This window comes from Gallinula chloropus, assembly GCF_964237585.1.
Source record: "Gallinula chloropus genome assembly, chromosome: 3".
Lineage (NCBI taxonomy): Eukaryota > Metazoa > Chordata > Aves > Gruiformes > Rallidae > Gallinula > Gallinula chloropus.
This window is the reverse complement of record NC_140087.1, coordinates 10,956,799-10,984,211: the sequence shown is the minus strand read 5'-3', so window position 1 is coordinate 10,984,211 and position 27,413 is coordinate 10,956,799. Positions and strand designations below refer to the sequence as shown.

The following is a 27,413-nucleotide window of genomic DNA, read 5'->3' as shown; positions in this document are numbered from 1 at the left end:
GTGTTTTGGACGTGAGCAACAGGTCCAAGATGACTGGAGGTTAGCAAATGTGATGTCCATCTATAAGTAGAGCTGGAAGGAGGATCTAGGGAATGACAGGCCTGTCAGGCTGAACTTGGTACAGGAGAAGATCATGGAGCAGATCATCCTGACTACCATCATGTGGCATGTACAGGACAACCAGGTGATCAGGCCTATTCAGCACTGGTTTACAAAAGGCAGGTCCTGCTTGACTAACCTGATCTCATTCTATGACAAGGTGACCTGCTTAGTAGATGAGGGAAAGGCTGTGAATATTGTCTACCTGGGCTTCAGTAAAGCCTTTGACACCATTACTTCACCATTCTCCTGGAGAAACTGTTTGCTCACAGCTTGGATGTGCATACTCTTCGCTGAGTGAAAAACTGTCTGGATGGCTGGGCCCAAAGAGTTGTGGTGAATGGAGTTACAGCCAGTGGTGTTCCCCAGGGCTCTGTGCTGGGGCCAGTGGTCTTTAAAACCTTTATCAGTGATCTGGACAAGGGGATCAAGTGCACCTTCATTCAGTTTGCAGATGATACCCATTTGGTTGAGTGTATTGAGCTGCTTGAGGGTTGGAAGGTTCCACAGAGGAATTTGGACAGGCTGGATCAATGGGCAGAGACCAATTGGATGAGGTTCAACAAAGTTCAGTGCTGGGTCCTGCTCTTGGGTCTCAACAACCCCATACAATACTACAGGCTTGGGGAAGAATGGCTGGAAAACCACCCAGCAGAAAAGGACCTGGGGCTATTGGTCAGCAGTAGGTTGAATATGAGCCAGCAGTGTGCCCAGGCGGCCAAGAAGGCCAGTAGCATCCTGGCTTGTATCAGAAATAGTGTGGCCAGCAGGACTAGGGCAGTGATTGTCCCCGTAATCAGCACTGGTGAGGCCGCACCTCGACTCCTGTGTTCAGTTTTGGGTCCCTCACTACAAGAAAGATATTGAGGTGCTGCAGCACTTCAAAAGCAGGGAAACAAAGCTGGAGAAGGTCTCAAGAACAAGTCCTTTAAGGAGAAGCTGAGGGAACTGGAGCTGCTTATCCTGGAGAAAGGGAGGCTGAGGGGAAACCCCATAGCTCTCTATTGCTACCTGACAGGAGGTTGTAGCCAGGTGGGCATTGGTCTCTTCTCCCAAGTAACAAGCAATAGGACAAGAGGAAATGGCCGAGTTGTGCCAGGGGAGGTTTAGATTGGATATTTGGAACAATTTCTTCACTGAAAAGGTTGTCAAGCCCTGGAACAGGCTGCCCAGGGAAGCAGTTGAGTCACCAGCCCTGGAGGTATTTAAAAGACATGCTTAAGGATGTAGATGTATCACTTAGGGACAAAGTAGTACCATTCCATTCCAATATAAAACAGAACACTTTATTATTCCTCAGTAAACATAATACTAAAATGCACAGGGGAAAATACTATCTTTTTACGTATGCAACATATGAGTCTACTAATACTTAGGAAAATTACTTGCAAGTTACTGAAGAGGACATTACCTTAATATTAATCAGGAAATCTGGTTTTAATTTTAGATTCTTTATTTTCTCTATTTGCTGTGAAACAGTCATGTATTCCTCTGAGAGAGAAGGAAATCCACTGAGAACATAACCTGCCAAACACATTTTGTTAAATGTATCTTTTAGAAGGTTATGTCAAAAACATAACCAGTCACACTCATCTCTTTTAAACAATACATCTATTTAATGGTACGATTTTAAAACATGTACATGGTACAACACTACTAAAAAGACTGTGCACCCATGTCTACTTCAGACAAAAGCCAGACAAAAAAAGTGTTGTTTTCAATTTCATATAGGACTCTCAAAGTTTTATAACTCAGTTAAGAAAATACCTAGACATTAAAGATCATACTCAGACCACCTGCCTCATGTGCCTAGCTCAGAGTGCAATGCCTAAAAAGTAATGAGGTTTTTTGCCATTTTTAATGAGCTTTTTTGTACCATTTTTGCCACTAAAAGCCTTTGTAAAAGGGGTTACAGAAAGGAGCCACTTTTATGCTACAAAGTGTTTAAACTAGGAGTCTGGGCTTTTTATACTGCCTCTAAAGGCCTTTGGTTCTATGCACGTTAGAAGGAGCCTGAACAACTCTCTGGGATACATGGTGCCTCCTTTTGAGAGGATTTAATAGGCAGGAGCATTACAGAAGCCATATGCATACTGAGGCACCTAACATGGGAAGTAGACATTCACTCCGGATTCATAATGCTGAGTCCTCTTTGGCCAACACACACCAACTATGTATGACAAGCATGGTGGTAATAACTCCTTTTTCCTGGTATCAGAGTGCTCAGCCCCACAGGTGAACACATGGCTTCAAGTTCCTGGGAGAGTACTGTACCTACTAATGGCTGCAGTACTACTGGATGGCAAGGAATTCGGTATTCATGAGAGACTAAACAAGGATTAGGTGGATTTTTTTAGCCTAAGAACAGGAATATTCCCTTGGAGATATGGTGCATGCTCCAAATGCTTAAAATTGTATATGGTAACATTTAAATGCAAGAAAAGGTTTACATATTTCTGTTCTGGCCTTACAGTAGCAGGGGCAGGGCTACACCATCAACTTTTGCAGCAGCATGATAATTTGATTCATATCCCATTATACATTTGATTTTACTGTAACCCATGCAGCACAAAAACATAGCAGCAGTCTTTGCAAGAGGTATTAGTACTGAAGATTCCTCCTTCTTTGGGGAGGTACTATTCATAGATGTAAAACGTGTAGAAGAGGATAAACATAATGTTTAGCCATTCCCCCAGGAAATGAAAATCCTGGATTCTAAGCTGTTGATACCTTTAGAGAATTCTAACTGGTAGTGAGATGTGAGGAGCTACATAGCCTCTGTTTATCAATGCACCCCGGGGTAACAACAGCTGATGTGAGTTTAAAATGGGAAAAGGTTATCCTAAATGGTTTGCTCTCTGAGAAGCTGTTTACCCCCAAACAGGCAGTGTTGTGGGGAGACTAACAATGATGAAGATTACCTAAGGCAACCATCAATCAGATCTAGTAGTAACCAGGGAATTACCAATAAACGTTTGAGAAGAATCTATCTTGAAAAAAAGCATTAAAATTTGTGTGTGGGGAAAGAGACGTCAGAGTGACAGCAAGGTAAAAGAACAGCAGTCAGACCAGGTATGATGTGCCAGCACTACAACCTCCTGTTAGGCCTGATAGAGCAGTCTCCCTCTTAGACACTGTGAGTAACTTGCAGCTTTCAACTACTTCAATAAGAAGAATTATTACCACTACCAATGATGTTCTCATCTAACTTACTCTTAGTGACAAAATGCAAATGGAATAAACCATGTTATAAGAAAAACTGATGACTGTAATACTTTGCATTTTAAACACTTTGGTTTTCGTCTTTTCATTATTTTAAATGCTTAAAGTATTTTTGCAACTAGTTTTGTTGTTGTTATAGAAGTATTCAAGCAAAAAAAATTCTGCATTTTAAATACTAAAACTTTTCTAACCAGATAGTATTGTCAAATGAGAGTCATAGCAAGACAACATTTGGGGCAAATTAATTTTCTCAAAATTAACACAGTTCAGGATTAATATGACACTTTCTGATCTCCCATGTTGGTAAATTAATCCCTAAATATACTCTCAGTCTACAGACACTCCACAACTCAAGAAGCACAAGAACAGATGCTACTGTCTAATACAAAAGAAATTGTGTTTGAGCAGTAATGGATGCAAAGTGCATCAAAATAATAGCTTGCTCAGTCTAAGAAACTTAGGCTATAAATATACTTACCAAAATGAGCAACTTCTGGTGACTCAATCTTTTTCAGAATCATTTCTGTAACCAGTTCTTCAGGAATACTTTGACCTTTAAAAAGCAATTCTTGACACTAAGGCAAAATGCAAAACATTGTATTATATAATATGTGTTGGTCAAGAATATGACAAAACTTATTAGAAGGTTAGAGCTTTACCTTGAGCCCATATTCTGTTTCTTCATTAATGTGTGTTTGAATTACTTCCAAAGCTGAGGAAGCACATCAGACAGAATAAAATTAATTTATAAAAATATTTTATTGTATTGAGAAATACATACATTCACACACACACACACACACACACACACGAGTATGTATGCATACTTCAAGCTATCCAGACAATTTTGGAATGAACAGCAATTACATTTAGATCCATTACTATATTTTGTCCATCCAGAACTTGGTGCCTTCTGGCATTGTCTGCGTAGATGTTTTACCCTACAATCTAGCCCCATACATGCACTACAGACAAATACATGCCATCAGCCTTGCAGGATTATTTTAACTACTGATTTATACGAAACTAAAAAGCATTACTGCTGTGTAATCCAAAGATAAGTATCTGAGCACAATCACCTTCCAAATTTTAAAAGTAAGTGTTAGAAAAGGAACTGTTTAAACATGCAGAAACAGTTGTGTGTCTAAAGTGCTTTTAAAAAATGTCGTTAAGGGCTTATGACAGTATTGATGATATGATGGTATTCCAGTAAATGCATGCTGGGAAAAATTAACTACATCTTCCAAAAGAAGCCATTGGATATTTTTGTTTTAGAAATTTGAAAGTGCCCACTCCCATGCCTTCCATTATTACTTATGCTGATAAAAAAAGCCACACTTCTGTTTCCTAGAGTACAGACTCCCCTTGTATTAAGCCCTACACAATCAGAAAGGAAAGATCCTCCTATTTTTCCATGGTCTGCACTGGAAAATCTCAGTGCTCTGTGCAGTTAAATGAGTTGTATCCATGTGAACAAGAAGAGTCACATGAATCGCCTTACAGGACTTACGGGACTAAAACTTGATTGTTACGTGTTATATAAAAAGATTTTTTAAGCCTCTCTCTAACTAAAATGTTATTCTTCAGCAACTGCATTTCTCAAAAATTGTCAGTAGTCTTTACTGCAATCAGAAATGTGCCATTCTGAATTACAAGGAACAGCAAGGACATTCTAACCCAAAAGACATTATGAAGCCAATGCAATGTTCAAAACACGCCGTTTGTTTACCTTCTATAAAAATCCATTTCCATATTTGCGCTAGTTTTCTAGCTAATGTTTTCTTTCCAGAACCCTTAAAATGAAAAAAAAATACTTTTAAAACAAAATAAAAGGCAGAAGGAAAAAAGATATTACACAATAAAAGCATATATTTTCATTACCATCAGGATTAGGGCCTCTGAGTTATGTACTTGGCCAAGACAAAAGCTCTTTTCAATACCATTCTCTACTTTATACTCCTAGCATTGCTAATATATTTTTGCAGTCCTTTGCAGTTAATTATTTCCAAAGTAATTACACTGACTTTGTTTCTGAGTAACTCTATCTAAAATTCAGCTATGTTTTGCCTGTAAATTCCTATGAGAAACTGTTGGGAATTGAAATTTAGCATCTCGAGTCTCAAAGCAAATTACGGCACAAACCTGTCCAGCAGTTTCTGAGTAAGTTACGTAGGGATAGTATTCTTTGACTGAAACCACAAACATATAAAAACTGTTCTTGTTAGTCCTCAAATCTGGTTTAGATACTGACACAATGTTTATCTTATCACTGACATGAATCCTGAGGAACCATCATAACCAAGAGTAACGAGGCCTCTGAGAGTACAGTTACCTGAATAGGATTTTGGAAAACTCACCATCTTCCACCCTTAGGATTATGCCCTTCTTCAAGGGCAAACAAAAAGACCTTTTTTTGACAGTCTTTTTGCCCTAGATAAATGTTGTGATCAAAAAATAGTTACAACACACAAATAAATCACATTCCCAGCTAACAGTGTACCAGCAAACACTCCAGCCTACTCATACCTTACATCCTGCAGATATGATGAGAATATATGTATTTGGTTTTGCTTTAATAGCACTATTTTTTAAACTTAAAATAAGTATCCTAAATTGGATAGATGCTCTACACATCAGCCACAGAAATAAAAGATGTTATCACAAAAATGGAATTTTTAATTTCTTGCCCTCCTGGCCAGGCATGTGTAACTTCAACCCTTTGTTAAAACTGTATTAATATCAAGTAATTAGCGAAGGCAATGATTTCAGATGAGAATATCTATTTTGTATATGGTTTTTGCATTGTCTTTCAGTGAGTATTTTTTGCCAGTTTGGTCTACAAAAACACAAAGTTACCCTTTTCATGGAAGATTAGAAATTTGACCTTTGTTTAAAACTAGGTGAGCCAGTCCACTGTAGTTTTCTATCGAGGTGAATACACTCTTTCAGGTCTCAAGCTGAGCACAAGGCACACTTGTTAGCTATCACCTTATACAATCTCCCTGTGACATCTGCACCTCCTCCACTTGCACACTACCACCTTGCCTCCTTTCTCAGTTTGGACAGACATACAGATTTGGAGCCAGGAGTTACCCAGCAACTGGAGCTAAGGAGTAGGAAAGGATGCAGACCTGTGCAAACATGGGACTGGGAGCCATCCAGTCTGTTGAAAGTCTTTGAGAAATGTAGCAATATGGGATTGATCTGGTGCTTCATTTGGTGGATCAACTGGCACTCAAGTTTGGGTGTATTGCCTGTTCTAGATGCACTTCATTTATATCTCTACCAGCTAGGCAGCACAAAGCAGATTTCTGTATGGCCATTTCAGGCTCTGTGGTGGTATGTAATGGAATCACACACCAATGTAGAGGCCAAGCTGCTAGAAGACCACTGGAAGTTGCATGCTCTGAAGGCAATTTGCAGTGTTCAAAAGGAAAGCAGCTTGTGGGGCACCCAGCGGTGTGTTTAAGTGCATACCAGATTCAGTACAGACCTAAGGCAAATCTGCACCAAAATAGAAGCCCCTTCAGCAAACTAATGCACTAATGTTAAACCACCTGTAGTCTCCTACGTTTGGGAAAAAGAAACCTGAATTTTTTTAAAGTTAGAATACTGAAACAACATAAAAACAATCCAGCTGTGAAACTTTTTGAACAACACGTGACTTTTAATTACAACAATAGCAACTTGTAATTGACTGGTCACTTAGGGTAAAACATTGACCTCATTAAATGAGATCTGAATCTTTACCTCACTCTACAGGATTTGCAAAGTGGAAAAGATAAAAACCTAGGTATTTGATCTTTTTGACAGCATCACTAAAGTTTTGAAAGGAAAAGTAAAATGATTAGCAGAATATCTGAAGAAAAAACTTCTATTGGACATCTTACTGGCTTTCCAAGAACAATTAAGCAAGTGGGCTTGGATAACAGAAACGACTTTTCAGCTTCATCTTCACTGTAGATGTCTGCAAAGGGCTCAATTTGCTTTTCCTCTTGTGAAGCCATAAATTATCTGAGAATGGGGGGGAAAAAAAGCTTTTTATAAAATATTGTAGCTTACATATGTGTAAAATGACCCCTACCTAAAAATGGAACTGAGTAATATTGTGATACAAGGTGAATTGCTTCGCTACAGATGTTGTTGTCAGAAGAAAAAGCATTTAGAGTATATACACAACACACTCATCACCAAGAGAACAGTTGCTTCTGAAAAATAAAGGCTTGTTGGAACCACCCCTGATCCGCAGCTACAACTATATGTATGTTGATAGTGACTTCTTCCTGACTCTCAAACTGCCTGTAGAGCTTTTTAAAAGAGCATGTTGTTGTTTCATTGCCTTTTCCTTCTTGTTACAACTACCACACAGTTGTAACTTCTCTCTCGTCCCTGTTCATGGCCCCGCTAAGGCTTTTGCTTGTGAGCTTCAGACACAGAAAGGTGCCAACATGGTCAATGGAACTACTTCCTGTGTCCACAGCTAGGTAACATGGATAAGGCTTTGCAGAATTAAATCACAGTTCACAATCTGTTCTTTAAACCTCTCCTAAATCCCAGCTCTTCCAGGACTGCAATGTGAGCTTCTGATTAAGGTATGCTGGAGCAAAAGATGGGTAGGCCCTTCAAACAAATGGAGCCCAAAAAGGTGTGTAGCTTGATGCAGGATGGCTTGAAGAAGGCAAAACCATCCTTAAGTAACCTTGCTAACTTTAGAGGCCCACTTAAGTCTCCTTCTCCCATCTCCGCAGTCATTTTTAAATTAAAAAAATACTTCAGGAATAAAATCTGAAAAAGTTTGAAGCATCAAACCCAAACCTTCTAAAACCTGCTGAATGCCAGGGACGGTATTTTAACATAAACTCCCCTGGTTCACACAAACCAACCCTCAATTCCTCTCATGGAAACCCACTGGCTGAACTTTACCCGGAGTTCCTGACAGTTTCCCTTCTTCCCAAACGTTTACAATTACGGGGCAATTTCCTAACTAACAAAACCCACGACACCCCCAAGCCAACGACAGAAACCAGGCCTCCCGCCTGCCCGTGCCTTGCTTCTCCCCCCCGCCCCGCCCCGCCAGCACGCCCCTGCCCGCCAGCACCAAGAGAATCCCCGCGGTGGGCGCCCCTCAGGGACGGGGCGGGAGGCGGGAACAGGAGGGCACTTACGTTGAGGGAGGGGACAGAGTGAGGGCCTAACGCCCGCCGCTCGCACCCGCGCCACCGGCTTGTGTACCCCCGTAACCCGGGCAACCGAAGAGCACCGCCCGCCCTTTCCTTTCGCCCCGCCCTCTCGGGAGGGAGGCGCCACAGGCGTTCCCGCGGGCTGCAGGGCGAGGAGGAGGCTTCGGAGCTGTTCCTGGTGCTGACCCTGCGGGCGGAGCCGCCCGCGGCGGCAGGCCGCACCTCTCAACGAGCAGGGCCCAGCGGCCAACAGCTCCGCCGCCGCACTTCAGGCCGGGGGGCGGAGAGGCCACGCGTGAGGCGGCTCCGCCGTCCCGTCAGGCGGCGGCGCAGGCGCCGTCCGCCGCCCGCCTGTGGGCGCGCCTGCGCGGTGGCGTGCCGGCACTTCCGGCTTCCACCCGTCCCGGCGGTGGGCGGTTGTTGTTGGTCCCCAGCCCGGTTGTATGTGTCTCCCCCGCGCCGGCAGGAGCTCGGCCTCTCCCTCGGCAGCTGGCGGGCAGCCCCCCTGCCCCTCCTGCCCCAGCCGTGCCTTGGGGCCGGGGCAAGGCCCGAGTCCTGCGCGGCCGCCATGCCGGCGGCGGCCGCCGCCCCCATGATCAGCTCAGTGCAGAAGCTGGTGCTGTACGAGACCAGGGCTGTAAGTAGCGTCCGCCCCGCCGCCGCTCCCGGGGGGGGCGGGAAGCAGCTCCGCCCGACGGCCCCCGCTCGGGGGGCTGCCGCGCCGTGCGTGGGGCAGCGCGGGAAGATGCGCCTGCGCCCTGTCAGCTGCATCGGCCGGCCCGTAGCCTGTCATCACAGTGCATCACCTCTCTCTTTGGTTGCATTGGGGTTTTTTGGGGGGGGGGGGGGGGTGTCACACGTCCCGAACATGCAAGTAACTCAACAGGCTCTTAAAAGTTCATGTCCTCTCCGTGTGTCTGCCTTGTGAACTAAAACGAGGGGGTCGTTTCTGACCTGAGCAGGTCGGGGGTGTGAGGTAGGCGGTGCCGCAAGCTGGAGACCCGCGGCGGGGGCCGGGCAGCGCTGGAGCTGCGGGCTGGGAGGTTTGGGCCCCGCCGTCCCCCAGCCTCGGGTTGTTGCGTCCTCGCTCGGCCGGGCCACCGGCCCTGACTCCTGGGGAATTACGACTGGGCAGCTGAGGTGGCCCAGAATTAAAGAATTAAGATTTGAACGAGGGATTTAAACAGAGTGGCTGAAGGGGCTGCCCATCTACTTTTTCTGAGGGATTTCGGTTCTCATTGGCTGAATGGCTTGTGGATCAACCGCCAGAGTTTTCAGCCTGACCTCTGGAAGCAAGCTGCCCAAGATTTGTACCGTTCCTTAATATTCTGTGCCAGAAACAGTAGTGTTGGGCTATTCACAGTACTTTTTGCTGCAGGCTTTTCACAATATTTTTTGCCGTGGGCGAAGTGGGTTGGAGGGTTGGCTGCTCTGGTCGTTGCTGCTTTAATTAACCACGTGATGAACACACTGGCGTCTGAGTCAGTGTCCAATTCCTGGTGTCAGTAACCTGCCATCATATCACTGTGCTTATTATCCTTTACCTCACAGTCAAATGTCTTTCTGTACTTTCTCATTTCATAGTATGTTGTGTTTTTCAGTTGAGGTAGTTTTGCACAGAGTAAGGATATCATGGCTCTAAGTGAAATGGTTCGCTCTGGTTTTAAGTTGGGATGTTACCTGCACTGAGAAAAGAAAGATAGTTGTTGCACTGAAGTCGGTGGAGCCTGTTGAAAACATACTGGAAGTGGCAGATTAAAACACGCAGAATTATTGGCACTAGTAAATGGAAAAAATTAGGCTGCTCTTGCTTTCCAAAATGTTAGTTCCCTTCCCCCCCCACCCCCATGCATAAAGGAGTGTTGATGACTGCCTTAACGCAGCTTTCTCAGCATTGCTAGAAAACACTGTTGTTTTATCTTCAGCTAAATTATTGCTATATGAGAGGAAGGCAGTGGGAAGATATGATTACAGATTTTAGTTGGCTGACAACTCATGCTACTTTCCAGGTAGCTGAGATTTGGCTTTTTGTGACTGGAGTGCACTGATATCTGGCTTCTTGCTAAACCTTAAGACTCAGTTGCTGAGAGACAACCTGTTATTTATGGAGACAATGTTTTGCTTTAGGGTTCTGTATGCAAGCTACAATTCTCTAGGACTCTGAAGTTGATCCTATTAGTTTGGGAGCTGCATCTTTCTCATCTGACTAGTGGTAGCTGCAGCATCTGCCCAAACAGGCCGGTTTGCCCATGCTTTGCTGTGTTCAGAATTCACTAAGCAGACCTGATAACACAAGGAGGTATGATCAGCAATGAAAGGCAGTGGTTTGTGGATCAGCACATGACACTTGAAATGTGTCAGCTGAGTAATGGTGTTCCAAAGCTGTTTATTCAGTCACTTCCTGGGAGGGATGTAAATAGAATATAGATCTGAATGTAGTTATGTGGTCTTACTAAAAATAAAAATGAATGCCTTACTAAAAGTAAAAAAAGTTCTTACTAAAAATAAAAAACCAAATTGTTTTCTGTTGAGTTTTGAAATTCAAATTCTAGTCCTTTTTTCCCTAAGGTAACATGCTGTAAGAATAATTTTGGAGTAATTATTTAATAGAATATACTGTGTTGGGAGGGACCCATAAGGATCATTGATTCCAGCTCCTGAAAAGGAGGTTGATGCCCTTGATAAAATCACAGACTCATGTAGGTTGGAAGAAACTTCAACAGTTTGCTGCTTCAGTGAGAGTGTGGTGCAGATGGCTGTGTCCAGCTGACCTTTGAGTATCTCCCAAGTATGGAGAATTTACAGCCTTTGCAGGCAACATGTTGTAGTGTTTAACCACCCCCACGGTTTAAAAAAAAAGTATGTAAAGGGACTGGGTGGGGAAGAAATTCTTTATATTACGTTGGAATTTTGCATGTTTCAACTTGTATCTGTTGCATTTTGTCCATCTGCTGTTCACCCTTTGGAAGAGTTTGGCTCTGTTGTATCTACACCTTCTTGTGAGATAAGTTTTAGACAGTAGTAAGATCCTGCCAAAGCTCTCTGAAGGCTGAACAAGCCCAGTCCTCACAGCCTCTTCCAGTGCATCACATGCTCTGTCCTCCTGATGGTCATGGTTGCTCTTTGCTGCACTCTCTCTGGTATGACACATCTGTCTTGTACTGGGGAGCTCAAATCTGAACTTAAGGCTTGATCAGGTCACAGAGAATTGGAGAGGGGAAATAGCTGTTACAGCTGAGTCAGTGTCACTCTGGGCTGCTGAGAAAAGCTCCCACTTCTCCCCGAGGTACTTCTGCAGCCTCCTTTGCATAAAATCTCACAATCACGCAGCTGCCAGCGGTGACCGTCGCTGATATGACGGAAGCATCACCCAGAGGTAAAACTGAACCTGGTTCAGGTTACTCTACTGATTTCCCTAGAGCTCTACACTTGCTAGATACAAAGTGAGCACGTGGGACCTGGTGGTACATCAGATAGGGGCTACATGAAGCTGTAGCCTAAGATTCCTTGTGGGGAACTTGAGTGAGCAAGGAAAGGATGAGTTGTCAGTAGTGGGAGAAACACAGTGGGGTTTACACGGATTGTACTGCTTATTCCTGTAAACCCCCTCTGTGTTGAAGGAGGAAGAGATGAAATGGATGAGAAAGTGGAAATGGTGAGGGAGGGGTTTTTGTTGTTTTGGGGTGTTTTTAATTTTTGAATGAATGAAGAATACAGTAGCATTTTTTAAGTCAAACAGGAAAGGCTCTGGTGATGTTGCTGGAGTCGAACAATAAAGACTCCTGGGGGGAGGAGAACTGAATTCATGATGCCAGTTGAAGCAACAGAGAGCAAAATTCTGTATTTGCTATTAATGTTTATATTTAGGGTAGTTGTTGAGTCCTACCTTTTAAACTGATGCTTTGTGTCAATAAAAACATGGAGATGTGAATTGTATCTCCTGTTTGTCACAGGAAGTTGCGGGCTTGTTTAGAAGTAGTCAGAAAAATGAACTGAAAGAGTTGCATTCAGATCAATGCCAATTATCTTTCATTTTGTGCATATACTTACTGCTGAAATGCTCACCAGAGGGCAGTAAGGGTATTTCAGCAATATGACTCATAAGAAACAAAAGATATTTTCCTCTCTTCTGAAGAAGATGGAACTTTTGTGTATTCCCCAAATGAAGCCCACCTGAAAGCTGTAGGTTAGTTCACTGGAAATTATCATCCCCCCTGAGGTGGTGTGACATTGAACAAGTCAATTTGTGCGATCCCTGTAAAGGCATATCACTTGCCTATCTTTCAGGGTATTACGAGGCTTAATTAATATTACTTTATTCTAATCAGGTTCGTCTACAGTCTCCATCTCTACAGCATCCGAATTACTTGCACAGATTATTAAGCAATGTGACTTGCATAATTACCTGTAGATTTTTCTGCCCTTTTCCCAGGGGAAATTATAGGGGGGGTGTTGAGGTTTGTTTTTTTCATTTCCCTTCTCCTAAAAATAATATGAAAGTTTTTATATTAACAAAAGCAAGGTTTGCCTAATTAATGCTGAAGTTAGTCTGTGGTCAAATTGGAGAAACTAATGAGTAAAATTATTCCACAGAAGAAGCTACATAATTTTTACTGAATTATGAAGTGCACTGATTTATATAGGCAGTTATCTGATGCGTTTAGAAATGTTGAAACTAATGAACAGTGTACTGGGCAACCATCAACTAGCATAATTTTCTAGCTAGAAGTGGCTGTGAAATCTGGTCTCTCCAGAGTGATTTCATCAGCAGAAGGCAGCCCCTCTCAACTGCCTGTCCTATTCCCTCTGTAATGGCCTTCCAGGAATGACGTGACATAATGGAGAAAAGGAAAGAGTTGGGACAAGAGAAGGCATTTTGTAGAACTCAGGAAGGCACTGTTTCTGTCTTAAATGTCTTGATGTAGTGTCAGATAAATGGGCAATAAAATAGAGAAACTTAAGTGCTGTGTGTGAGAGCTGAGACCATTTATGAGTACAGCAGATACTTGGTGGCGTAGCGGTGATGAGAGAGAATCTTATAGTATATTGCTGTGAATCCACTTTTCTGAATGGAGTTTTGATGAGGGGGTTGTGGATAAGTCATCACAAATTGATGTATTTAAATGTAACAGAAGGGTGAAGAAAAATATATATTTTTCTATCACTTTTTTTTTTTTTCAAATGAAATTTGCTATGGCCCTAAAACTAAATGAGTATTTTTGCTTATTTAAAGTAAAAATGTACCTTGTGAGTATAAATGTACTGAGCAAGAGGTGAAGATAAAACGAGTAACAGGAATTAGGTTATGAAAAATGGAACAATCAGTGTTGGGTTAGCAATAAAATTCAGTATATTCTGCCCTGGGATCAAAGGGAGTTACCAGATGCCGTGGCTATAGGATGCAGAGTAGGTAGCCAGTCCTACATGGCCTGAGACTGGTGCTTGGCAGGGTGTGTTCTTAAAACTTCTCATCTTGAAATAGCTTCTTTTGAAGAGTTTCAGCAGGTCAGCTGAGTTTGTGCTATTTTTAAGTACCTTTCTTTGCACCTACCACCTCTTCCTTTCTTCATGTCATTCTGCCAGTTTGTGAGAGAGAGGAAAGACAGATATTCCCTGAATTGCTCTAAGTTCTGTAAGAAGACTGTAGTAGAGTTTTTACTGCACGTTGCATCTAGGTGTAAATATTTTTCTAGGCTGAACCTATACTTTATCTAATCTTGTTTATGCCTTGAAGATTTCTGATCTGCAATCATGTTTAGTACATATTAAAGCAACCACAAAAATCTGAGGAAAAGACTTTTTGTATAGATTCCTTTTAGGAGAATCTAGTTTTATTTGTTTGGCTGAGTCAAAAGCCTGATAAAAGAGGGTGTAAAGCCTTTCAATTAGATTACTTTGGTTAAAGCTGAGTCCCAGGTGGAAGTGACTGATGATCCTCCCTGTCTTGTGGTTGCTTAGTGATAATTGTGCAATAAAATAAGCTTCAGTCCAGAGCTCATAGCTCCATGATATAGTGCTGTGGTTGGTAAAGTGAACATATAAACACAGCAAAGACCAAGGGCAAACTGAACGTGCTTCGTCTCTGGTGGTGGTTGAAGGACTTCAGTGGAGTAGCATGAGGATGTCTTCACAGCTTCTCCTCATGTACTGTTCTGTTGAGAAAGTACTTTGTTGGTTAAGGTTGTCCATTAAGCTTAAATGGAGTGGCTTTGCTGTGGAGTGCAGTTGTTGACACGTTTGGACAGTGCTGCAATTCATTCAGTTCAACTTAGTAATAAATGGAGTGAGAGGATAAGGATAGAAACTCCCAGAAATGTTTCTGTAGCTTACCTGTGGATTCTCATTCTTTTACTGTCCTCATTTCCGTTAATCAAAGTAGTACATAAACAGTACAGCACATTGTACAGCACATTTTAGCTTTGATTAATGTTACAATTATATTACAACCTCAGAAATTAGTTTACTTGGAGTTACATGCTCAGTCTTGTGTTGATTTGATATTTTTCTTTATTCTTTCCTAGTATTTGTGTGATGGCAAATTTAATTGCACTACATGTCACTGATATTTGTGTTCTGTATCATCCCATAAGACAGGTTTATTTATTCACTAGATGCATAAATTAGGTAGCAGAAGCAGCTTTTTGTTTGTTTGTTTAATTTTTGCATTCCTAGGCTTCATATCACCTTTGATTTTGTTTCAGCTCTTGAATGTTGAGTATGAGCTGGCATATCATGCCATTTTTTGAGGAATGTTGATGGTTAGCCAGTCCTGAAAACTTCCCAAGTAGGAGTCTACTTTTGGATTCCTAGTTTGGAGGACTAGTTTTTGCAGATGTTTCCTTCTTTATTACTTCCACAAAAATATCCTCCATCATGTAGTGGGTAGGATTCCCATTTGATAAATAGATTTCCCATTTCCTGGCTTTCTAAGAAGATGGCTTCTTTTATGTCTGGTGATGCTGAGTTTTGACGCTGTTCTCAACTGACCTTCCTTAATACATTACACAGCTTAGCTTTCTAACTTAAAACTCCTAAATTAGTCCTTAAATGACTTCAAAGAGAGCTTGTTAAGTACCGTTCATTATCGTGGTTGCCACTGTGGTCTGCAGATACAGCTCTCATCTGCTTTAACTCTGCTGTTGTTTGCAGCAGCAGCGCTTCAAGCTGGCAGAGTAGCTGTGCATAGCTCACTATAGCAGCTGCCAAGGTGAGTGTATTCCTCATAGCTGTTCCTTATGTTTTATTGGTCTATTAAAATGGAAATGGAGAAGTATCCAGCTGAACTTCCTTAGTCATAGCATGTGCAGCTCGCTCTCCCTGTGTGTCATGTGCTGTCTTCCAATTTTAAATGTGGTCTGTGGTCCAAACTGCTGTTTGGCCAAGTGTCTTAAAGTTGTACTATTCTGGTTTTATTCAGGATGACTAATCAGTAAACATGGGTGTCACTTTGGGAAGAAATTATGCTCTTTTAATGAGATGGACATAGAAGGTGATCACTGACCTGTATAGTAGTATTATCACAGAACCACAGGGTGGTCTGGGTTGGAAGGGACCTCAAAGACCAACTAGTTCCACCCCCCTGCAGGAATACCCTCCACTAGACCAGGTTGCCCAAAGCCCCATCCAGCCTGGCCTTGAACATTGCCAGGGAGGGGGCAGCCCCAGCTTCCCTGGGCAGCCTGTGCCAGAGCCTCACCACCCTCACAAGGGAATATTTCTTCCTAATGTCTGATCTAAATCTGCTCTTCTTCAGCTTAAAATCCTTGTTCTGTTGTTACATCCCCTTGTAACCAGCCCCTCTCCAGCTTTCCTGTTAGCTCCCTTTAGGTACTGGAAAGCTGCTGTAAGGTCTGCCCGGAGCCTTCTCTTCTCCAGGCTGAACAAGCTCCACTCTCTCAACCTGTCTTCTTATGGACTACTGAAAAATGTAGAGAAGCAGCACTCTTAAAATGCAGAGTAACTTATCTGCATATTACGAATGAATGTGATGGCTCTGCCCATTTACCTGCTACCATGAATTAAAAAGGTGGTATGATGGTGTGGTCTAAGCAAGTCTCTGTCTTGGTGGTTTGGTGTCTCTTGCCAGTGGGTGATACCAGGAGGGGAGCTCCATCCTCCATCTTTGTGCTGTTCACTACCATGCAGTGGGGACTCCAACCCACTCCCTTTTGTTAGGATTTCCCTCCTGGGAAGCACAGATCTTGGCACTAAGGGATCTTCTGTCAGGGTACTTTGCAGGGAACGGGATGGGATGCCTGAACAGCAGCATGTCACTGCTGAACAAGTCCTTCTGTGCCAAAGTCCTCCCTCAGAGGCTTCAGCAAGGGAGTACTATGGTGGTGTATGACTTTGAAGGACCTTCTTTACTGTCTGCTTTGGAGGAAACAGTAAAACATGCCACTCAGCAAGCACTGTGATGTCAGTGTACAAGGTGGAGTCAGGAGTTGGTGGTGTTTCCTCTTATAGCTCTTAAAGTGTTCTAATTTCTTTTTTAGAGCTTGCTGACTAGGTGCTTTTGTGATTTCAGGGAAGCTGACGAGGGCTTTAAGTTTGTTAACCTTATTTTGCCAGTAAAGATGTTTCTTAGCATCTAACTGGTATAAATTATGAAATTCTGAGTTTTGTGTGAACGTTATTAATTTCCTCCCCCACATCTTAAATCCATGTGACTTTTAAAGTTAAGAGCTGGCTGCATAGATCCACATGAGTTTACCATGCTTTCCTACTAGGCTGAGTATTATTAATGAGTTACACCTTGCTGTGTGATAGCATCACACTGATGAAATGAATAAGTAGAATGAGAGCTGCTTATAGCAAGCCAGTCCTGAAACCTGAGTTTACTGTTAATTCCTCTAAATGTAAAAATTCATTTATGTTTTGAGTCCCTCAGATGACCAATGGGCACACTATATGTTTACCTGTGATCTTCCTTTCATATTTTAAATAAGAAATAAAGCTAATCTGGTTTTAAAAAGTAGTATTTTTAATCAGTGTGGCCGGTCAGATTAAACTAGAGTGTTGTGGAAGAACATTGGTGAGAAGTTCATCATAGCAAATATAGAAAATGAAGAAAACTTGCAGTACTGAAGTACTGACAGTTGTTCTGTGTTTAGTATGGACTAGGAAAGAGTAGTTGGCAGAAACAGCACTGGCCTACAATACACCAACAGTAGTTTTAGATCATGAGAAGTTACAAACTCGTGTGTATAAACTTCCCTTGTGTGTGGAAAATTAACTTCATTTCAGACAGGCCCGATGTATCTCAAAACTATATAAAAGGCGTTGTTGATATCTTATGGTACAGTGGGCTTTGATTGCTTTATCTTTTATAGTATTCTGATAATGGCTTTTCCTTTTTTTTCTGTTTTAATGTAGCGATTTTTCCTTGTTGGAAGTAATCCTGCAGAAACCAAATACCGAGTTCTGAAAATAGATCGCACCGAACCAAAGGATTTGGTTATAATTGATGATAAGGTGAGTGCCTCCCTCTATTTTTCATTTTTTCCCCAGTTATTCAAATAATATTGAGCTGAATTTAAATATTGCACTTTTAATCTGTTTCTCCAAAGGTATGTTACAGAATCACAAAGTCATAACAACTGGGGTTGGAGGGGATCTCTGGAGATTGTCTAGTCCTACTCTCATGCTCAGAGCTATGTCAGTCAGATCAGGTTGCTCAGAGCCATGCTTGTTTGCATTTTGGATATGGCTGGAGAATGCACAGGGTGTCTGGGTAGCCACTTCCAGTGTTCAACTGTCCTCACAGTTACTAAGTTAGGTTCAAATGGAACTTCCTGTATTTCAATTTGTGCACATTGCCTCTTGTCCTTTCACTGGATGCCACTGAGAAGAGCCTACCTCTGACTTTACTCCCTTCTACCAGGTACAAGATCCGCTCTGAGCTTTCTTTTCTGCTGGCTGATCAATCCCAACTCTCTCAGCCTCTCCTCTCATGTCAGATACATCCAACGTTAGTCAGGCACACACGGTGAAAGCATGGCAATGGCTAGTTACAGTATGGGAGTGGCCACAAGGTGTCCAAACAGCACATGCACTTGAATGAAACTTCCCTAAGCTTTTCAGTTTGATGCATATGCTCCCAGTGGTTTTCTCACATTCAGCTATGCTAAGTGCAAAATACATTTAATTCTTATCTGGCCAGATTTTTAGTTTTTCTTGTATATCATATCTGAGGCAAACTAAGAAGCAGCAATGAGAGTTTTAACATACACAATAGAGTAAGGCTTGATTTCATTCTTGGAAGTTTATAGTGTAAAATCTGAACACAAGTTTGAGAAATGTTTGAATTCACATGTGACTGTGAATATTCCTAGTGTAGTCAGCTGAAAATTTTTGTGCCTAAAAAACTTGTTCTTGTTGTTGGTAGTAGTGAAACAGGAGACAGAGGATGTAGAGCAGATTTTTGATATATCTATATCAAGTAAATTCTACTATTCTCTGACATGAAATAAAATTTACCTACTGAAGCAGTAACTTAAGTGACTTTTTTTTTATTTATTTAAAGCATGTGTACACACAACAAGAGGTGAGGGAACTTCTTGGCCGGTTAGACCTGGGAAACAGAACAAAGATTGGGCAGAAGGGCTCTTCTGGGTTATCTCGAGCTGTCTCTGCTTTTGGTGTAGTCGGTAAGTGTTTTGTTTGGTTTTATAAAATCTTTTATTTCTTAAGGAGGTGAGGCTTGTCGTGTCACTAAGAAATGTCATTCTTAAAAATATTTAAGTTTCTGTGTATTTTGTGAAAACAGGTGGCCAGTACAGGAGTGAGAGTTGTGCTGTAACTAGTCTTGCTTTTTGCTGCTTAGGGAGAGATCTAGGAAACAGCTGATCTCTAGAAGTTTAGTTGAAGATCTCATCAAACTCAACTGACTGAGCATACAAAAGATGTGGAACCTGGCCTCCTGAATTCCAGAACTCAGAGAATGCTCATTAAAAGGAAAATGAAAGTTGACATCCTGTATTAGGCTGTATTTCTTCACCACATGCTACTCAGAAATATGACTTAATTTTCTTTTTGGATAACTTTTTGTAATGACTTAAAGATTTCTTTTTCACGTTTGAACTAGTATAACTGACTAGTATGTCAGCTGAATTTTTAAACGCTGATCATCTGTCCATAATCCTAGAGAATTGCTTCAAGGATTTAACAGCTTCTAAATTCATCTGAAACTCACTCCTTTCCTGCCTGTTGTCAGATACTGAAGTCAATATATTGACAGGTGATGTCTGCAAAGTAAATTTTAATGTGTGCTCTGACGGCCTCCTCCAAGAATACTTTGTGCAAAATATACCTGGACATCTAAATGCAAAACTGCAGAGGAGGTGGAGAATGCAGAATTCTCCTGAGTGTTGCATAACAGCCAAAACAAAAGAAAATGTCATTAGTATTCTAATCTGAAGTGGTAAATTAAGCAAACTTTCTTCTGTATTCTTTTTGCCCCACAAAGAATTTTGGAACTTATCAATGGATCCACTTTTCAGAAACCTCTGATGAGGTTTATGCTTCTTAATTATTAATACTGTTAATTTAATATGGTAAACCTAGAGAAGCTTCTTACGGTCTTATAGCATTGGCCTATTTTGCACAAGTCATCAGTGCTCACTATCTAAATATGTGATAATATTTTTGGTTGGAAAAGATTGCATCCCAGTTGTATGTTTTTTTATATGTTCCCTTCAATAACAGAATATCTGGATAAATGTGTTGGTATCAGATCTGATGTGCTATCCTAGATTATTTTTTTAGAAGTAACATGCTCTTTTGGTGATCTTCAGATTATCTTGCATTTTTAAAGTATATGCCTTAGATGTCTTCTATCTAATCATCTGTGTAAACATGTAATTTGAGGGAATGCAACTAGTCATTTATTTCTGCCTCCTGGCTCCGGTCAAGAGGACAGGGCTATTTTTTGTAGACTTGGAAAGGACAGCTTTGTTCTGATTATTTTGTAAACCAGAGGCAGTGCATTTGATGCAGTCAGAAAAGGGGTGCTGATAGACTGAGTACTGGTTCACTGTATAGTATTTAAAAGTAGAAGTTGCTTTTAAATGGAGAGAACCGGGCCAGGGGGAAAGGCTGGGTGCCTGGTCAGCCTTTGGTATAATGCTTGGTGAAGTCCAAAGGATAGAGACTGTTCATGTCAGTGATTTCGGTACCTGGATGCTACAGGAAGAACTTTGACTGCTATGTCACAACTGAAATTCGATAGTCTGGCTGCTTCAAATGGAAGGCTTTGTTTGGGATTGTCAGCAGGGTCTCCTGTCCTTGTGCAGGTGAGAGCATTTTTCCAAGGGGGGCTAATAAGGCAGAAAAAAAGGTTGCAGTTCCTTCGATCACATTGCAGCCTCCAGCAGTGACGGGGAGGAAAAATGTGTGCTTTGCTCATCCTGCCTCTTTAATTTATAATGCAAAGCTAAAATAACTGAATATAAATAGAAGTACAGATGTGAATTGTGAGGCACTTTCCTCCCAAAATTAATATATTTGACAGTGCAGCAGTGACTGAGTTTTAGGCTCTTTACTAGTAGCAAACATCAAAGCAGCTACCTCCAAGAGCTACATCATGTAACATATTAGTTGTTAAAACTCATTATTACTGTATCACTGCCTACACTGTATTAGAAACAAATTTGGGTTTGGGATGGTTTGGTGTTTCTATTTTTAATTTGAATTTATACATTTTTTTACTGTATTTAAAGGTTTGTTACATTTTTTTCCCAATGATGCGTAATACAGACATCCAGAGAAGCAACTCAGTGAAGAAGTATGGCATGCCCTGTTGTGTTAGGGAGTGAGGGTGGAGGTTTCAGAAGCCGCTTTCTTACAGGCAGTAAAGCCAGACACTGCCTGCTCTACATCCTACCCCTCTGGACTTCAGCAGGGCCAAGTGTTGGTAGCTGAGACAGCAGATAGAAAGGATCACCCCTGATAATCTGAACAGACAATCTGGGGGAAGACACTGCTGTAGACAGGGAATTTAATTCCCTGCTGTTAAGGAGAGAGGGTGTAAAGGTGGTGTAGTGTCCTCAGCTCCTTTTCATATTATGTCCAGACTACATAAACCTGAAAACAAAATTGTAGGGATTTTTCCTTGCCTTGGGAAATTAACCTTTTGTTATCTGAAGTAATTATTAGGGTGTGCCTCACCAGATCTGAACAATGACAGTCCTGTAGACATGAACGCAAGTAACTTAAGTACTCAGCAACTTCGTCTAAATTTTCAGTGTCTTAACTCAGCTACCTAATATTAAAAGTATGCACAGTGAAAGGGGGGGGGGAAGTAAAACCTATGTATTTAATTGATTAACACTTACTGGGGGTCAATCGTAAGACTGTCTATCACAGACTCATGCATATTTGTCAATGCGCATATATCAATGCACATTACACACATAACCTTAAGAACAAACAACAATTCCAGGAAGTCTTGAAATAGTTCTGATACTTTTTTCATAAATATGTTTCATCAAATGAATGCAGACATTCAGCTAATAGCATTTATTGCTGTTTTAACAGGTTTTGTCAGGTTTTTGGAAGGCTACTACATTGTGTTGATAACAAAAAGAAGAAAAATGGCAGATATTGGAGGTCATGCAATATATAAAATAGAAGATACAAATATGATCTACATTCCAAATGACTCTGTAAGAGTCACTCATCCTGATGAAGCCAGGTAAGTAACGATGGTAAACTGTGTGGACTTTCTGAAGATTTTCTATGCAGCAGTGAACTGCTTTGGTCATGGAGTTCCCTTTGTTAGTATGTCATTCAGGCTGTTGCATCTTAGTTGATAAATTAGCGTGGAATAATGGAGAATGAGCCATGTGTTCTGTTGCCTCTGACCTAGAGGGTAAATTAAACTGTCACAGTCTTTCAGAGCTTTTTGTCCACATCTCCATGTCACCTACGTGTCAAGGCCACATCCCAGCAAATGTGCAGGAGGAAGCATCCAATATAAACATTGTTCTTATAAGGGCAAAGTAATGCTAATACAGGTTAATATTGCTTGGGACACTGTTCATTTGTTAGTACAGCTATATCCTGGTGATGTTTTTGTCAGGGTGGGGTAACTTAAATTCTATGAAATATCAGGAAAATGGTATCAATCAACTGCTTTTCAGTCTGTACCAAGTGTGTATAGCCAAAAAGGGATGGATTATGATAAACTGATGTCAGGTAATAAGTCACGCCACTGGTAACTATTAAAAAAGTTTCCATTCCAAGGTATCACTGATTCTAAACCTCAGTTTCCCCTCTTTGAATGCTGCATACTATCTGTATGTATTTATGGTGTTAGTCATGTCATTATTTATGGACATATGGCTGCTTCTGAGAATTTGCAAGGTTATGCCAGGTTGAAGTAGGTGTTTCTTTTTTTGTTCATTTACTTGAGAAAAACTGTGAAAATCTTTACTTCTTGTATAGTATTGTTGAGAGTGTGCTTGTGTAAATGCTAGAGAATTTGATACACGTGTGGAAAACAGAACTACTTTATCTACAACTGCCTAAAGAAACAGAATATGTACATGAGTAGACACTGGATTTAAAAAAAACCCCAAACCTATTTGATGTAGTTAATCCAGATGCTGACATCCTAGTGGAATTGCCTGTCAAAATAGTTACAGTGACATAGGAAGGGAATATATACCAACAGTCAATATTTATATGTAGCTTAATTTCTGAGATCCTGTGAATAACATTGTGGGGTCTGTCTGGTTAAACTAATAACTTTAACTTGAAATATTTTGCTAGGTATCTGAGAATCTTTCAAAATGTGGACCTTTCTAGCAACTTCTATTTCAGGTAGGTATTAATTAGTAATTACTAAAAATGGACATTTACACTTGCGATAAGATTCTGATATTGGATTTTGACACTCATCACCTTTAGGTTGCTATTTTGGGAAAATAAATAAGACACATGATCACATTGCTTGTCCATTTTTTGTCTGTGTCTTTTGAACCTGCTTTCTCTTTCAACAAGTCATTAGGAATGTAGTGTCCATGCAGTTAAAATCTATAGAACTTAGTGGGGTGGTTGAACATAGATGCTGAAATTACTGTTACTGCTCAGCCTAGCCAGACTATGCAGAAGTTCTCTTTTTTGAGGAAGTGTTGTATTTCAGGGGGATTGCTTGTCCTGTCACCTTTTTTTTTTTTTTCCTCTTGATCTCATTTTCCAGAAATAAAGCTCTGCCATGATTCAGAAACAAAGACTGAGAAATAGGTCCTCATCTAAGATAAACCCTTTCATAGGACCTCCTAGGCGTTGCCAGTTCTCTTGCTTATTGTATCATAAATGCCATACCTACGTCAAGTTTCTGTCCCCGAGCTACTTGTACACATGAGATCTTTGGGACAGTAGAAGAATGGGGAGAATGTGGCTATAAACTTAGAAGTAGTTGTTAGAAGAAAATGAAACAAACTCTTGCAAGTACCAAAAGGTCTATCAGTCTGGATGATAAGCCTTGGAAAATACAGGCTTTATATCCCAACTGTGTGTGTGAAGACAAAACCATACAAAGTTTCATGTCTGTTCTGTGGTTTTGCATGGGAAGGCTTTTTCACCATGTAAACCCTTAGTTTTCCTTCCATGCTTTGTCTCACAGTCCTCAAATTACATGAGTTTCTTGTTTGGGTTTTTTTTTTTTGTCTGCTTGAAGATCAGGAATGTGTACTGTTTCTGTGGTGATGCTTAGAGGGGAAAGAAGGTTCTTTATACAGCTCTCTGATAAACACCTTTTTTAGCTTAATTTAAATTGTTCTCAGCTGAAAACAGCATATTTTTCTACATGTTTTTAATATAAATTCTGAACACAATTAGAAGTTAGTTGTATGAAAACACTTGATTTAAGAGGAAATTGGAGGAATAAAAGTCTTCTACTGGGATACTCCTTAAAGGTTCTGTTATATGCAAACTGAGAATGTAACAGATTATTATGTTTGTTCTAACAGATAATCATGTCAGGTTGTTATTATGGAAAAGTAGTGAATGTATGGCTTAGATTGTGTTATCATTAGTGATAAATCTAAATGTCCAATGTTTAAATAATTTTTTTAAGTTCATTAATGAATCTCTATAGTTTACAGGAGGGCCAGTAATCACTGGTGCTGTCTTGGGCTAAAATGGAAATCTCTCTGTATTTCTGATTCAAGGGTTGTGTAAATTTCATTTCTCCTTGGGGGAACAAATCCTAGTGGGTTATAAAATTTAGCAATTAGTGCACAGTGTTGTCAGTATAAAAGATCTGAGGTGCAGAATTTGTTACTGTTACAGAACTAATTAAAAAAAAAAAGCAAGCCAACAAACCTTTTGTTTATTCAGCAGCCACTGTCTAAAGATGCATCTATGCTGCAATCACATATTTGAGGGATGATACAGGTTTTGTGGAGCAAATTTTTGGCTGTTTTGAGTTCAGGTAGGAGCCAGAGTAGTACTTAAATCCCAGAAAAATGAGGTTGTCTGTGTTTATGGAGATTTCTGGTGGAATGGCTATTTTTGATCCTCAGGACTACTTCTTGGGACATACTGACTTAAGTATGTTGATATACCTTGTTCAAAAGGCATGTTCAGTTTTCAGTTGCAAGAATATAAATACAATTTCAGCTATTTTACTGTAAACAGCTGCTTCTTTTCAAAATAATTTATCATTTACCCTTATAGATTCCTAATCTGTGTATTTTGTTTAAAAGTTGTCTTTTGTTGGTTTTTCTTTTGTTAGTGGATAAAATATTACTGTGTTAAATATACATACAGATGGAGAGTAAAGGCTTTCAGAAAAGTCCTGTGCATCTACAGTTATTAATAAGTGTTAACTGTCTGTCAGTTACAGCTATGATCTGTCTCACTCCCTTCAGTATAATCTTACTGTCCTGAGAATGCCACTTGAGATATTAAAAACTGAAACAACCCAGACCCGACAGGAGAGTTTTGATATATTTGAAGATGAAGGACTTGCAACACAGGGTGGAAGTGGTAAGCAAATGTGCCAAATTAAACTAATGTTTGGAATATGTTCCACTTCAGTTTACTTTTGAGAAACATTCAGACCTTCTGTATTGATCAGTAGTCTCATAACAGTTGTAGGTTAATAAAAGATTATGTAAACTGCCAATTACAGACATTTGAATTTGAACAATGCAATTTCCAGAGATGATTAAGCATAGTTTTGTTAATTTACACTGCAGCTCAGGGAGATAATTGAGCATGCTGACGTTTTTCAGCAATTGATTAGTCAACTGACTTGTAAGACTCCCAATAGGAATGAATTACAAAGAGACTGGGAAGGACTGATTAAGTACTAATAAATCTGTTTTGTTTCATGTTGGAAAATACTGATGACAAAGGAATTGTAGGAAGTTAGTATTGACTTGATGTAATAAGCACTGTCAGGAAGTCTACAAAAAATTATTTATTTCAGTTGAAAACTACAGCCTTCACTTTGGATCTAACATATTCAAGAGTGTGAAGATGATGAGGCACACAGCACAGCTATTTTCTTTCCTTTTTGCTTCGTGTGCATACACACAAAAGTTTCTCCTGAAATTCTTAATATTGGATTTCATCCTGTTGAAATTGATCTTTCTGTATTTTACTGCCCAGGGACTTGTACTCATTATCTGAATGCTTGTGAAAAATTTAATTTATTGTTACTATTTTTTAAAAATATGTGATACCACTTTTTTTCCTTGTTTCATCTTGAAATATAAGAAATAACAGCAGTACCTTTGATTTGTAATGAATACATTGCTGTAAAGTTGGTCTCAAACAGCTATGGAGATTGAACTCTCTTAGGTAGCAATAGAACACCATGTCTTTTAAACACAACACTGATAAGTAAAATGATAGGGTAGAGGAAGTCTGCTACCATTTTGCTTAATTCCATGAGCTTGATATGGAAGACAGCTTCAGTGTTGAATGCTCAAAAGGAATCTTCGGAGGCACTGATGAAGGAATTTATTGATCCTGCTCTCTTGGCCTCCAGAGGGGACTCGTCAGGTCTGACAAGCACATAGTTAAAATACAGAAATGCCTGAAACAGTCCTGGAAACAAATTTGTGCAAGATATACTTGGACACTGTTTCTCCACCCTTTCATTTTTGACATCCTCACAACACCTAGACACATCAACCTTTTGTGATGTGTTGACCTTCTGACATGCCACAAAACCTAGAGTAGGTTTGCACTGAGTGCAACTGGAAGAGTGATAATGAAGGTTAGGCAAGTAACTAATCATGTTTGATACTGGAGCTTACTCTGGTAAATAGTTGTAAACATCTATTACACTGTCATTTATAAGCCTACAAGTAATGCTGTATGCAGTATGTCATAAAATCTTACGGAAAATTGAAATATAATAAACTAATGTGTAAAAAAAAATTTACAAGGTAGGTATTAACAACATGGTCATGTATATCAGGATATCAGGAATTGGTTGTCAGGTACTACAATGGCAGAAATGACTGTCACGAGTGGAGGGAGCAATAATTCCTCCTCATCAGAGGCTCTTATCTGCAAGATACCTCAGGAATCCATACAATAGCATCATCTCATGTCTTTGTGAAAATATTGGGAGATAAAGATGCCATAATCTTGACCCCATCAACAGTATGCTGACAGCACACACAACTCCACTTCCAGCAGATGTTAGTAACATTCCTGTTCATATGATAGATCCTGTATGCAAAATAGCTTCCTGTCCTTCAAGAAAAAGAGGACAAATTTCTGCCCAGGACCTTGTGGCCAGGTTCTGCTGAATGTACATGCTCCTTCACCAAAATGGTCACATAAGTTTTCCTTGGGCTTATGATAAGTTGGGTGACTAGGTCACCACAGTTTGTTCAGCAGCTACATTTTCACCATCAGTCTGGAGAACACAAGTTTTTCCCCCAA

At 40.5% G+C, this 27,413-nt stretch overlaps 2 protein-coding genes across 2 annotated transcripts in view; one reads left to right on the top strand and one right to left on the bottom strand.

Moving 5' to 3' along the window:
- The window catches only part of AK9 (adenylate kinase 9), a gene marked incomplete at its 5' end in the record, with an annotated part of 59,875 nt that extends 52,547 nt beyond the window's left edge, over nucleotides 1-7,328 (bottom strand). The window contains 5 exons of the mRNA XM_084261516.1: nucleotides 1,511-1,623; nucleotides 3,800-3,896; nucleotides 3,981-4,033; nucleotides 5,051-5,114; nucleotides 7,212-7,328. Of these exons, the coding sequence (XP_084117642.1) occupies nucleotides 1,511-1,623; nucleotides 3,800-3,896; nucleotides 3,981-4,033; nucleotides 5,051-5,114; nucleotides 7,212-7,328 (444 nt within the window). The remainder of the gene's footprint in view (nucleotides 1-1,510; nucleotides 1,624-3,799; nucleotides 3,897-3,980; nucleotides 4,034-5,050; nucleotides 5,115-7,211) is intronic.
- A 1,741-nt stretch (nucleotides 7,329-9,069) lies between these two features.
- Nucleotides 9,070-27,413, top strand: part of FIG4 (FIG4 phosphoinositide 5-phosphatase) — a gene marked incomplete at its 5' end in the record, with an annotated part of 63,337 nt that continues 44,993 nt past the window's right edge. Inside the window, 6 exons of the mRNA XM_084261844.1 lie at nucleotides 9,070-9,138; nucleotides 17,877-17,975; nucleotides 19,027-19,150; nucleotides 22,038-22,194; nucleotides 23,274-23,324; nucleotides 25,348-25,496. Coding sequence (XP_084117970.1) covers nucleotides 9,070-9,138; nucleotides 17,877-17,975; nucleotides 19,027-19,150; nucleotides 22,038-22,194; nucleotides 23,274-23,324; nucleotides 25,348-25,496 — 649 coding nt within the window. The remainder of the gene's footprint in view (nucleotides 9,139-17,876; nucleotides 17,976-19,026; nucleotides 19,151-22,037; nucleotides 22,195-23,273; nucleotides 23,325-25,347; nucleotides 25,497-27,413) is intronic.